The sequence below is a fragment of the Podarcis raffonei genome, chromosome 4, assembly GCF_027172205.1.
Source record: "Podarcis raffonei isolate rPodRaf1 chromosome 4, rPodRaf1.pri, whole genome shotgun sequence".
Lineage (NCBI taxonomy): Eukaryota > Metazoa > Chordata > Lepidosauria > Squamata > Lacertidae > Podarcis > Podarcis raffonei.
In genome coordinates this window covers 26,300,010-26,313,317 of record NC_070605.1, presented here as the reverse complement: position 1 = coordinate 26,313,317, position 13,308 = coordinate 26,300,010, and the positions used below count along the sequence as shown (strand labels likewise).

Below are 13,308 nucleotides of genomic sequence, written 5' to 3'. Positions count from 1 at the left end.
AACTAGGCCATATCTCAATTTATGCAAAATTCTGTCTGCAACACCATATGTAACCCTCAGAATCACAAATGTGGAGAATTATCTTACCCTGGGATAAGGGGGTGTTGCTGTTTGTTTGTTTTAAATGAGGAGATTAAGATCCTATACTTTTTGTCAGAATAGCTAGACCTGGATTAAATTGTACAACCTACTTTTGTATGCCTGTGCCAAGATGCACTGAGCTTGTTTGCTAGATGCTGCATCAGGACCTGAAGAAATTTATCCTATTTCTGCCACTCCCCACCCTCTCAAGTTCCCACTTAGTCTGTAGAACTTGGGTTTTCTGTTTTGCAGTGGTGACGAGCCAAGCAAATTCAGGTTCCCTGTTATGGTTGGTGCTGCAGTTGGCATTTTCTCTAACATGCTACAATGTTTCTGAACATTGGACAATGTTTGCCTGCAATAAAGCATACTTTTACCTATTTAGTGTCTTATCTTTTGGGGTATAAAAATTTATTTCACATTACTCTGGAATTCTAAATGTGTGAGACAGACAGAGGGGAGAGGAATATTCCTTGATGCCAAATTTGAGTGAAGGTCAATAAGACTGCTATCCGAATTTATTTAATTCATTTATTTAGTAATACACAGTACAGTACCCTTATTTATTACATCCCATGCTTCCTCTCAGGAGGAGAAATGCTTCAATGTTGCCCAGAGCTCCTGAGAGGAAGCATGCGAGAGAGTGTGGCTGGCCCAGAGGCAGCCAGCAAGTTTCATGACTGAACCTGAAGCTGGCTGCTCTCCCTCTGAATCCCACGCTCAAACCACTATACCACTCCACCGAATTCACATTTCCGGGGTGTAAAACCCATCAGCAGGTCCGGTCCACACATGAGACAAGGTGAAGCAACCGCTTCAGGCAGCAGGATCTGCAGGGGCAGCAGATCCAGATGTGAGTCTTTATTCTTCCCCCACCCCCTTGTGCATGATGTAGCATGATCTTCACTCAGGCCTTTTCCTTGGCGGCGAGGGGGAGGCCATTTTATATTTATATATGGGGCCTGGGCTGCCCATTCGTCTCAGAGAGATTCCCACTTCAGATGAAATCTGCACAGCAAAATGTGGCTGGGGTGCAGTATTTACACCCAAAAGTGGTTGAGCTGTAAATAATGTCCATGCAAGGTGCAAGGATGGGGCGTCGTTTTTAAATATTCTTTCGGGTGAAAAAAAGGAAGAAAAAAAGGCAGCAAACAAAATGCCTTGCAACACTAGAGCAGCGTGAAAAGTTGCAACCCCCTTTTTGTAAGGATTCTTGCTTGCTTGCATTATTTACTAGTTCATTCGCTTTCCCTATTAAAACAGCGTTCAAAAACTAAGTAGAGCCGGCGCATCATCATCTTTACCATCATCTCCTTCAGCTGCCCGCCGCCGCCTCGGAGGATAAGGATAATTGAAAACATAAGCACGGAAAGCCGAAGCGCCACCTGGCTGGGAAATCCCTCTTGCCGCCACACCGGGGCGAATGTCTGCCTCCAGGAAGCGAGAGGGGAGGCGACGAAGCTCCTCCTCACGGCCCGGCCGCGTAAGAGGTCGCCGCCGGAACCAGGAACAAGCGAGGCCGAGGCACTCTAGCGGCCTGGTCGGCGTGTAGCGAAAGCAGCTTTTCCCCTTCAAGAAAAAGAGTACAGGCCGAGCAGGCAGGCGGGGAGGCCGGCCGGTGCCGCCATGCTGGCCGGCTGCGGTCGTGTGGCGCGGTCTGCCGCGACCGGCCTGAGGTGGGGCCCGCCCGGCCGGGCCGGCTGCTCCGCTCCCCAGAGATGGGTCAGCACCAGCTGGTCCCCGGTGGGCGCTGCCTTTAACGCTCAGCAGCAGCACCGGCGGGAGCTGGGGAAGAAAACGGTGAGAGGCTGCCTGGGCCGGGGAGGCTGGGGCGACCCCCTGACGGGGTCGGAGAGAGAAAGGCTTGTTCTGAGCCCCAGAACCTCTTTTCGGTGCCAAGACTCCGGAGCAAGACTGTGCACGGCCAGAATTTTATTTTTATTTCTGCCTGCTTCCAAAAGGAATAGATAGCTGCTCCCACCCATCCCTTTATCCTCACCACAGCGGTTTGTCTGTGTGTTGTTTCATACCTGTGCATAATTGTTTTGCATTATTGTGTGCTACTTAAAGGTTTTTTAAAAGTGGTTTATATCCACTACCGCTCCTAAATAAATAAAACAGCCCTGTGAGGTGGGTTAAGCAGCTGGGCTAAGTTTTGTGGCGGAGTGGAGATCTGACCCAAAGTGCCTCAGGTTTGAATAAAACACCTTAACTACTACACCACACCGGTTCACAGTGTCTGGGGTCTTCACTGAATTTCCCCACAGAATAGTCCTTGATTTGAATTGTGGGGTTAGGAACACCTCCACCCCATAGAGCTTCATGGCGTAGTAGCTCAGACAGCTAGAAATCCAGCAGAACCTTTTTTCACCACTGTCTCTTTATGCTAGGATAAACTTTCCAAGCTCTTTGCTTGTTGCGCACTGTTAAAGCATACCTGCACACTTCTTGTTCTGCTAAGTTGCAGCACTGGCATAAGGGTTCAGTAAATTCCATGTACCCACTGTTGGTTTTGGGTGAGCTGAATTTTAACTCTGAACTAATCCTGGATCATCAACATGTCACATAGCACAGCCCTATGGTTGACCTGAAAAGCCAGTGAGAGTTGTCAGTAAAACACAGGAACAATCCATAAAAGGCGACAACCTTAGGCTTAACAGTGGCATTTGGAAATTAGTGACCATTCAAGAGTTTTGTTTCTTTGGAAAAGTGGTTAGCAAGTTATGGTAACCTGGTGTAAGAGGTGACTAATGTATATACTGCACCTCAATTTCCAAGTTATCCTATACAGTACTCTGTTTTTCAGTTCTCAGTGTAGTTCCTTATGCAGCCAAAACACCTTAACTACTACACCACACTGGTTCACAGTGTCTGGGGTCTTCGCTGAATTTCCCCACACTCCAGAGAGAAAAATCTGCAGGCTTGGGTAAATACTGTGGTTTTGTGTATGCGTACAGATGTAAATGTGTGTACAGTGGTACCTCGGTTCCTGAACGCCTCTGTTGTTGTACGTTTTGGTTCTCGAACACTGAAAACCCAGAAGTAAATGATTCCATTTTTGAATGTTTTTCGGAACTCAAACGTGCAGTGTGACTTCTGCTGAGTGCAAGAAGCTCTTACAACCAATTGGAAGATGTGCCTCAGTTTTCAAACGTTTTGGAAGCTGAATGGTCTTCCAGAACAGATTACGTTCAAGATCCGAGGTACCACTCTTTATGTATAATGTACATCACAGACACTTGCACATATATATGACACATGAACACATATTTTGCGGACACGTGCACATATAAACCTATGGGGGAGAGCCCCGAAACATCACTATAACTGAATAAGCTCAGTGGATACAGGATGCTGACTGCCTATGGGATGGAGTGAATGGAGCATCCTGAAAGACGTCATGGCTCACCAGCTGAACTGAGTAGCAGCATCCCAAGCAACAACATTTTGTTGAAATTCATACCAGTGATTCCCACTTGTACTATAAACACAAGATGCTGTAATATTAATTTAGGAATCTACTTCAGGCACCCAAGTAAAAACATAATTGCCGTGTTGTGGAGTTGGTGATTAAATCAAGTGTGCTGAAACATTTTCACACTTCATGTATTTTTACAAATACAGCTTAAATGTAAAAAGCAGGTTTATAATTTATAGCATTGCTGCGAAACTGGAAAAGTTGTAGTGTATTTATTATTTTTATGGGACCCGTTCTCTGTGTTTTAGGGTCTGTTTGGTGTACCAGAGTTGAGTTGTCCAGAAGGATTTCAAGAAGCTCAAGAAAAATCACTGCAAGAAACAGAACGGCTAGTACAAAAAGCATGTACTACACCGCCTGGGAAGGAGATAGTCATGATCTTTGATCAGCTCTCAGATGCTTTGTGTAGAGTAGCAGATCTGGTAAGATACTTTTGAAACTTTGAAATTGCCATTTGTTAATTATCACATTTCTAGATTCCAGTTGCGTAAATTTTGTCAAATGCAATGGGAAGTATATCAATGTTATAATTAACAATGAAACTAAATGAGATTTCCTGTTAAAACAGACAAGCCTGTTGCTCTAACTCCTTGATTTCTTTTTTAAAATGTAGTGCCCAATATAGTGAGCATTGGGCTTGTTAATACATTCCTTTTAGGCAGTAATTTATTTACTGGGGATTATGCCGTTGTGTTAGATTGTGCATGTATTTGTTTTATACATTTTGGTAACCCACTGCTAACTATGGCTTCCCATTATGTATACAGGCAGTAGGATAGACATGTGGCTGATCCTCAAGCAGAGTGGTACAAAGACTTTCCTACTCTCATGTTCATCTGTGTATGAAAACAATTTAAATGTGCTTTTTCCTGAGGCTGTGTGAGGAAAATGCCATGTTTAATAGTATCAATAGATTGTACTGCTATGAAACACAAGAGGCTCTAATGAAAAAAGATTCACATGGCAATTTAAGTTTAAATTTCTAACTTTTCTTTAAATATAAAAACAAACATTTCCCTATCACTGTTATAGTTTCTTTTTTCTACTGCTTTAGGCTGACTTTGTGAAAATTGCCCATCCAGATTTTGCTTTCAGAGAGGCTGCTGAGGAAGCCTGCAGAAGCATTGGCACTATGGTAGAAAAGTATGTTTTATTCAATATGTTACAGCTTATCTGTTTATTGAATGCTGCTATGAACAGTAGACAACAAGGTGTTTTGTTTTCCTATGTGTTCTAAAGTCTTTATGGAAACAAGGAGAATCTCTCTTCCAATTAAGAAATCTGGTAAAAATATTTGTTAGTTTATAGTAATTACAGCCCTGATATTCTAACTCTAAATACATGTTTCCTAACCACTAGGGCTGTTTCCAGACTGAAATCTAATAGCGTTTCTAATTATAATTGAGATACTATCCTTTTACGATGTGTAATATTTTTCTATGTTCTCTCCATGCCAGTGGAAGGACATCATCCTATTGGTGGGGAAAGCAATAGTCCATATTACAGGAGTGGTCATTTAAGAAAAATGAAATCCAAGAGTTCCATTAAAAAAAATAACCCAGTCATTTAATTAGCTCCAAAACGCTTATCGATTTAAGCATGATTGCTTTTCATGAAATTAAAAAAAGAAAAGAAGTAGTACTGAGCAGTTGTTTTGAATGAGAAGTGCAGGCCTAACATCTGGATGCATTGCAGGGGGTTGGACTAGATGATCCTCAGGGTCCCTTCCAACTCTACATGCCACAATTCTAAGATGGGAAGTGTTTATTGGGAGGAGCCACTTATTATAATGTCTCTTGCTAAAATAGCCTTGCATGATGCAGGGGAAAGGCTGCCTCCCCAAAAATGACTGCTGGAGAGCAAAACCTTTTCACCCAGCAAGGCCCCTGTTGCTCGGGTTGGGGTTGGGGGTCTTTTGCTGCCTATTAGTTCATTTTATGGCTGCAGCAATCTTAATACACTACCTGTTTTCATTGTTGTGTTGTGAATAAGTACTTGTTGACTGATCTGTTGCTCTCATCTACACTTCACTGGTTATGGTGATGTTAACACTCTGTGGTGTCTGACAGTTTAAAAGACACAACAACAAAATTCTGCAGAAATAGTAAACCTAAAAATGTTTTTGTTATTGTACTGTGAAACAATTGTATTAGTAGCAACTGATCCTTTAATCTTCTGTGTTTCTAGATTAAATACAGATGTAGATTTGTGCCAAAGTCTAAGAAAGTTGTTGGCTGATAAAGGTGTAATGGCGTCCCTTGATCCAGAAACAAGGTACACATTTTTAATTTTGTTTCAGTAGATATTTCTTCATGATACTCAGAATGTTGACTATTTAATGTTCTGCATACCTTATTACAATATAGGGAGTTCAAAACACGGAGAATTATTTTCATAGTATACCATATTTGTGAGTCTAATTCCAGTCTTTAACTATGGAAAACATTTTGTTAGTGGTCTAGGTAACCTATGGTTACAAGTGCCATTTCATGCTTTGAAATATATATCCAGTATATCCAGACTTGTCTTTTGGTAGACTTACCATGCTTCCATCTACATTCCTCAATCCAGAATCTACTCGCTGCTCTGAAACTGAAGGGACTTTTGTAAAATTTGTAAAATTCTGTGCTTTCCTCTGGAAATTTTAAAACTCCATGCTTTGGTCAGGGTTGGTAATCCTAACACCCCAATTATCATGGTCATCTTAAATTCCTTTTGACTTTTTTTGTCTAAGGCCTCAGAACTGTATCAGACTTATGGTCAGTGTGCCACAAAAAAGTTTGCAAGCAAGACATGACAATATCTATTGTTAGAAGGAATTAAACAATGCAAATATTTGTCTTCCCTGTGAACATGAAGGTTGTCTGTATCTAGTTTATTTCACCAATGTAGCAACACCCTATGACACTTAGTTCCATGAGACTGCAATCCTAACCCTGCTTACCTGGGAGTAAGCACCATTGAATTCAACAGGACTTACTTCTGAGAGCACATGGTTAGGATTGTTTTGTACGTATGCCATATGGAAAGCTATTTTCATTAAAAAAAAAGATGTTCCATTGTGGTGAGCTTGGATCCATGTTATTATTTGTTTTCATCGGCACCAGGCAATTAGTGAGTAAATTGCATAGTTCATGATTGTGCTGACTTGACTGTGAAGTCAGCTGGTATGTCATTGTTAATGATTTTCAATATTTCCTGTATGCCACACTCAGATTGTGGAATATCCTTCCGTAAGGCATGGCTGGGACTGATACTGTCCATTTTTCAGTGCCAGCTGAAAATCTTCCTCTTCTTCCAGGCCATTTGGATATTTCAGGGCAATTTGCCTGTACAGAAATAGTGATGGAGGAATTTTTTTTTAAAAAAATTGAATTGTGCATTGCTTTTGATTTTTTTAACGTATTTTAATATTTGTAACACTCTCTGGGGTCCTGTGGTGAAATGTGGGATAGAAATTATATTAAATAATGAATAAATTATGTTGATAGTTCCCTACATTGACAAATTAGAACTTGGTCTGCAACATAATAATCTGCAAAATGTAATATATATCTGTAAAAGGGATGAGTCTATAAAAGTACATGTCCTGGAGTTAATGTGATTTTATTATTTCAGGCGAGTAGCAGAACTTTTCATGTTTGATTTTGAGATCAGTGGTATTCATTTGGATGAAGAAAAGGTAAGTTATTTCCATTATAAGAAAGGCTATTGGCTGAGCCTTCTAGAAACTAAGCCCTTATCCCAAGCATAATATGCTGATTAACCGCCATAATCAAGATTTACAGAATACAATGATCCTTAACCTTAATGGCATGGTATTAATTTCTACAGCTAAGATACAATCGTCTTAGTTTTTAAAACATCTTAATTTCATAAGGAATATGTATGCATGGGAATATTCCCACAGATTGCTGAACCAGTGCAATGCAGGAATCTGAACTAAAGCTTTTAAAGATGTTAACGGAAACTATATTTTAAAGAAATATTTATTGCTCTGTTTATTTCTCATTTGCAGCGAAGAAGAGCAGTAAATCTCAATGTCAAAATATTGGATTTGTGTAATGAATTTCTCATAGGATCTCATCTTCCAAACAAGGTTGACAAGCACATTTTACCAGAACACATTCGGCATCATTTTGCAGTTGAAGGCAATTATGCCCAAATCAGTGGTCTCAGTGCTGATAGTCCTGATGATCTGGTATGTATACATGAAGTATGTTACAGCACCATATGCAGTACAATCACATCTTACAAGCGTTTAACTCATTTTAGTTCAACCCTATGTGGTTGAAGGCCATTTGGTTGAAATCCACAAGTTAAATGCAAGCAAGGCCCTCTTGGCGCATCGCTTCTAGGATGCTCTCATGAGATCTCTTGGAGTCATCCTTGTTCCTGTGAGGTCTTGTGCCAGCATCCCTAGCCTTCTGGAGCCGATATGCTGAGTGGGCCTTGCCAAGCAAGCAAGGCAGGCAGCTGAAAAGTTCTTTTCACACTGGGAAAACCCAACAATCCAAGTTGGGGACCATCAGTACAATTCCATAGTATGTGCTACGTAAAGAAGACTTCTTTTTGTCTGTCTGGGATCTTCCAACTTTCAGCTAGGTTCTTTAAGTACATGAGATGGAAGAAAACCTTCAACTATATCCATTTGTCTGCATGGAGGTCTTTTAACTGTATACCCCACACCTAAGCTATAGGTGCGATGACTAAATTTGCAAATGCTATCTTTTTTAATGCTCCATCTAATGACCGGGGAAAGGGATTCAGAAATTGACCAGCAGTCACGTAGCGTGGGTTGTCAGCACCCGGGACAAGGCAAGTAATTTGTGCCCCCTAACCCGTGGATTTGCGCCCCCTAACCCTAACCCCCAGATGTTGCGCCCGGTGCGGCCGCCCCCCCTGCACCCCCCACGCTACGCCACTGTTGACCAGTTAGGGAAGAAGTGAATATTCCTACTGTCTCTTCCCTTCATTTGCAACAGGGTGATACTGTATACAGTGGTACCTCAGGTTACAGACGTTTCAGGTTACAGACTGCGCTAACCCAGAAATAGTACCTCGGGTTAAGAACTTTGCTTCAGGATGAGAACAGAAATCGTGCTCCGGCGGCGCGGCGGCAGCGGGAGGCCCCATTAGCTAAAGTGGTGCTTCAGGTTAAGAACAGTTTCAGGTTAAGAACGGACCTCTGGAACGAATTAAGTACTTAACCCGAGGTACCACTGTAATATAAATGTCTTTTCATCAATTTCTGCATTTTGCTATTGTAGTTGTCCATATATTGCTTTTCTTTTGAATTAACCTTAGGTACGTGAAGTTGCCTACAAGGTTTTCCTGTACCCAAATGCTCAGCAATTACACTGTTTAGAGGAACTTCTTACCAGCAGAAACCTTCTGGCCCAGTTAGTAGGATATGATACATTTGCTCATCGGGCTCTTCAGGGGACAATGGCCAAAACTCCAGGTAATGCTAATTGTGAATTATGCCAGGATAAATGCAGGCTGTGCAGATTGTTACAAGAGATTAGTAGTACATGGGAGGAGAGAAAAGTGGGAGGGGAGCATTTTCCTTCGTGTTCAATTTCCCCTTCCCCTGGCAACAGTTTCTCTCATATTGATTCAAATGGGAGGGAAATAACACTAGCTCTGTTTCAGGAAAGTGGGATGCCTTTGAATCCTGTGGATCTACAGCCTTTCCTGGCATGCCCCTGACAGCACCCTGCAAGGCCCATATTTGCCCTCTCCCAACACCTGAGGGGCACTATGTGGACCTTTTCACAGCCTCATGGGGGAGGCATATGAGGTTGGATCTCCCTCTCTAAAGGTGGACCTTTGTTTCTCTCCATCCTCTGAAAGGGGGCGTCAGAGAATCCTATGGTCCGGGCACACTCTCCCAAGGAACATGAAATTGCAGTCAAACACTAATTTATGCAGTGTCAGAATGTTTTAAATATATTACATCCTCATACAAAATACACTGCATAGAATGATGTCTCAGTGAAATTGTTGTGTTAAAGAAATGTTGCTGCTTGTTATTTTAGTTATGTTGACTGTCCATGAGTATTTATTATTTGCTGCTTATGAAGAACTTCCTTATTCAATATATTCACATTGTTTCAAAGTTCCAGTGAACTTTGCATGGGGAACCTGTGGCCCTTCAGATGTTGTGAGACTACAATTCTTGCCATCTCTGACCATCCCAGGCCATCCTTGCTGTGACTAATGGGAGTTGGAGTCAAACAATACCTGTTGGTCCACAGGTTCCTCAGCCGTAGTAAAGTTGAATACTCAAAACTTCTGCATTACAACTGAATTGTTATCAGACAGCTTTAAATTAGGAAACCAGAAACCTTGCACTAGTCAGCTCTGTTGATTCAGCTATGACCTGCTGTAGTTTTTGTACGGCTGAAAATGAACCTACACTAATGTATCCAGAGTCAGAAATTTCAGGTTTAATTTTGCTTAATGGCTTCTTTAGTAAATAAAACAGATAACCACTACATTCAGCCTTTTTTTTAAAAACTATGACTTAATTCACTTCTGAATTATGAATCGTTTAGAAGATTACTTTAGATGAAAGTTTACAGCTGTATATAAATTATTTATTAAGTGTTCTTTCTGCCTACTGTACCAATATTTCTTCCATTCTGTTTTTTAGAGAAAGTAATGCAATTTCTTGAGAAGCTTTCAGATAAGTTATTCAGTCGGTGAGTTTATTTTTTAATAAGATTTAAAAGGAGAACAAATTTGCCTTGCTGCAAGGTAAAAATCTTGTAATATTACTAGCAGAATCAATAAAAAATACACTTAGATTTCATAATTAATCCCCCACCTTATTTCTGCAAGATTATTGTAAAGGATTATATCTAATCAACTACAGATTAAGGTCAGACTGTAATTGTAAAAATATTCTGAACGGTGGATGTCTCACTGCCAGCCAAAAGGCCCTTTCATGGTAAACGTACCAATGTTCTGTTTTCCAGTGATGTAAAGAGGGAAACCAGCCAAATATTTTCTGTATATTGGAAAGTATTATCCCTTACTGAAAAACCTATTCTAAAAAAGCAGAGAAGAATCACAACTCTTTATGGCACATTTTGTTCGTTTGCTTGTGTGAAAGATACATTTATTTGCAAAATGGACAAATGATTGTCTAGTAATTGTATTATACTACAAAGTCTTTTGAAATGCACTTTAACAAAATATTATGGTGAAATTATTTTTCAGTACTCTAAAGGATTTTGAAATGATGAAAGGCATGAAAATGAAACTAAATCCTATAAAATCAGTAAGTTATATTTTGCATTTACTTTTTCTCAACTTGAATGAGTTGAATGCTAGTTTGAGAAAATACTTTCTATAATTTCAGAGTTAAGTTGACGTAATCTAAGCTTTCTCTTTCTCTTGGCTTTGTATTATAACGGTGTTGGGTTTCAAGGCTCTTTTCTCTAAGGGAAACTAACCACTTAAAAGAAGATATTGGTTTAAACACAGTGATTTATGTGGTAGCCAAAACTTAAGATGGAAAATGTAATGTCTTCTCTTGAGTATGTCAAACATTTTGTTCAATTAGTTTTTGCAAGCTTGAAAAGGCAGAGGCCAGATTTGAAAAACTGCATGTGTCTAGCCTGTGTGTTGGCAGGCTCCAGTATTTTTGTTCAGAAACCACGGTCTTTCCAATAACTGGGTTGCTGCATGATTATTCTAATAGTTCTGCTTCACAATGTATAATTTGGGACCTCAAATGCCCCTCAGTGAAATTTGGTTGGATAAATACAAGTGGACATCTTGAAGCCTTTTAAGTCTTAGATCACATTATTTGATTATATTTAAATCTTCTAGCTGCCTGTCCTGAATGCTCAAGGCAAGTTCACTTAGCGCCACTTTTCACTTGCTGCTTGTACTTTGATGCGGTCATATCATCTGTAAATGATGTAGATGTGTTAAATCTGTGCTCTCCTTTGTAAAATACACAGAAGTGGTAGGTAAATTCTTTCCTGATCATCATTTCTTTGTATTTCTCCTCGCTCCAGAAAACTGGAGATACTTAACTGAACATGCCCCTTTTAGAGTGGATGCATGTGGGAGGAGATGTTTGGCTTGAGTTACTGTACTAAAGAGATGCTGGTTTAAAAAAACTATCTTGAATTTTGCCTTTGATGTCATTGATAGCCCTTGCCATCACTGAAATACAGGTATCATGTGCTTCCAGTTATTGGCTTGGTGTTTAGTCACATATTTTTCATTTATTACAGGGGTGGCTATAAGACGTAGGGCCTTTTCAGTGTTAGAACCCAGTTAAGGAACTCTGTACCTAGAGAAGCTCACCTGCTAACATCCTTCTTCATCTTTTGATAGCAGGTGGAAACCATAATTTTTCAAAGGGTGTTTGGCTTGCTAAAATATTAGGATGTTAGCAGCGTGCTTAGCTGGATTATTTGCTTAATTCTTGCTTTGGACTTTATTTTTGTTTGTTTTCTTGTTGTGTTATTATTGATACACTTTTCTGTAAAACCTTAACACTGGCAATGAAATGATATATATGTTTGAAAAACAACATGGCCAGAACTTGTCAATTGTATTTCCATGCACCATGCATAAGCCGAATAGTCAGGTTGTGTACAGGGCAGATAAGATAGCACCTAAAGCTCTGTGAAAACAGTCATTACAGAAATGCTGCTGTGGAAAGAAAGCTGTTGTATCTGTCTTGTTTCGTTTGATTTGTGTTATGTGTTTGAAAATGTGAATGCTTTCATTTACAGAAATTGATGCCTTGGGATCATCCATACCACAGTGGTGTCCTGCGTGCTGAGAGGTCAGTGTTATGGCCTTCTGCTGCAACTGGTGTATCTAGCACTTTATTTGCATTCTAATATTTAGTTTTTAGTTGTTAAAAGTTCTGCTATAGTTATCATATATACTCCTGTAGCGAATCACTGTTTCTTTATCTTTTTGTATTGTTTTGAAATGTGTGTTTTTGTTTGCCAGCCACAACTTTTCAATGTATATATTTTCTGTATAAGAGCTGAGATAACTACCAGGTTGTAGTTTTCTTTTCTGTGCAGGAGGATATGGCTAGGAATCTATTTGTATTGGTCACCTTTCTCCAAAACCATCTGTGTGTTCTGGGGGGGAAAGCATTTAAACCCCTCTGCTATCTGTTGGATTTTTTAACTGATATAACTGAATCCTCCCAAAGTAAAATGTGCCAGTGTCTTACCAGATAATATTCATTATAAATACTGAACATACATTTTTTAAAAATCACACTGAAGCCAGCAAAACACATATATACCATGTACATGTCAATAATTATTCCTAGTTAATTCATTTCCTCAGTTGATCTTTAAAGAGAGGCATTGTGATACCTTAAGCTATTGTAATAAAATAATATTGTGGTTAGTTTATCATCTTACAGCATAACAGACACATTACAGTCAGTGAACGTACAGTGGTACCTCGGGTTACATACGCTTCAGGTTACATACCTTTCAGGTTACAGACTCCGCTAACCCAGAAATAATACCTCAGGTTAAGAACTTGCCCTGGGCAAGTCTACCAGCCCACCTCTCACTATCGTCAGCTCCCCTAAAACTAAGGTGGAAGGCATCTTGATTCCTTGGAGTCAGTTTTCAGGGGTGCAGGGGGCACAGATGAGTTGGGTGGGGGGGACAGGTATGTCCCGCAGCCTGAGGCCCTTCCACATGTACAGCAGGATTTTGCGTCCAGGCCTATTAATAGTAACATTT

General features: G+C 40.2%; 1 protein-coding gene across 2 annotated transcripts in view; it reads left to right on the top strand.

The window, feature by feature from the left end:
* Nucleotides 1-1,445: 1,445 nt before the first annotated feature.
* Nucleotides 1,446-13,308, top strand: part of MIPEP (mitochondrial intermediate peptidase) — a 52,475-nt gene continuing 40,612 nt past the window's right edge. For both annotated transcript variants that reach the window (XM_053385886.1, XM_053385887.1), the window contains exons 1-10: nucleotides 1,446-1,881; nucleotides 3,808-3,981; nucleotides 4,614-4,702; nucleotides 5,747-5,833; nucleotides 7,178-7,241; nucleotides 7,578-7,760; nucleotides 8,867-9,023; nucleotides 10,218-10,266; nucleotides 10,787-10,847; nucleotides 12,322-12,374. In XM_053385886.1, coding sequence (XP_053241861.1) covers nucleotides 1,708-1,881; nucleotides 3,808-3,981; nucleotides 4,614-4,702; nucleotides 5,747-5,833; nucleotides 7,178-7,241; nucleotides 7,578-7,760; nucleotides 8,867-9,023; nucleotides 10,218-10,266; nucleotides 10,787-10,847; nucleotides 12,322-12,374 — 1,091 coding nt within the window. In that variant the 5' untranslated portion in view covers nucleotides 1,446-1,707. The remainder of the gene's footprint in view (nucleotides 1,882-3,807; nucleotides 3,982-4,613; nucleotides 4,703-5,746; nucleotides 5,834-7,177; nucleotides 7,242-7,577; nucleotides 7,761-8,866; nucleotides 9,024-10,217; nucleotides 10,267-10,786; nucleotides 10,848-12,321; nucleotides 12,375-13,308) is intronic.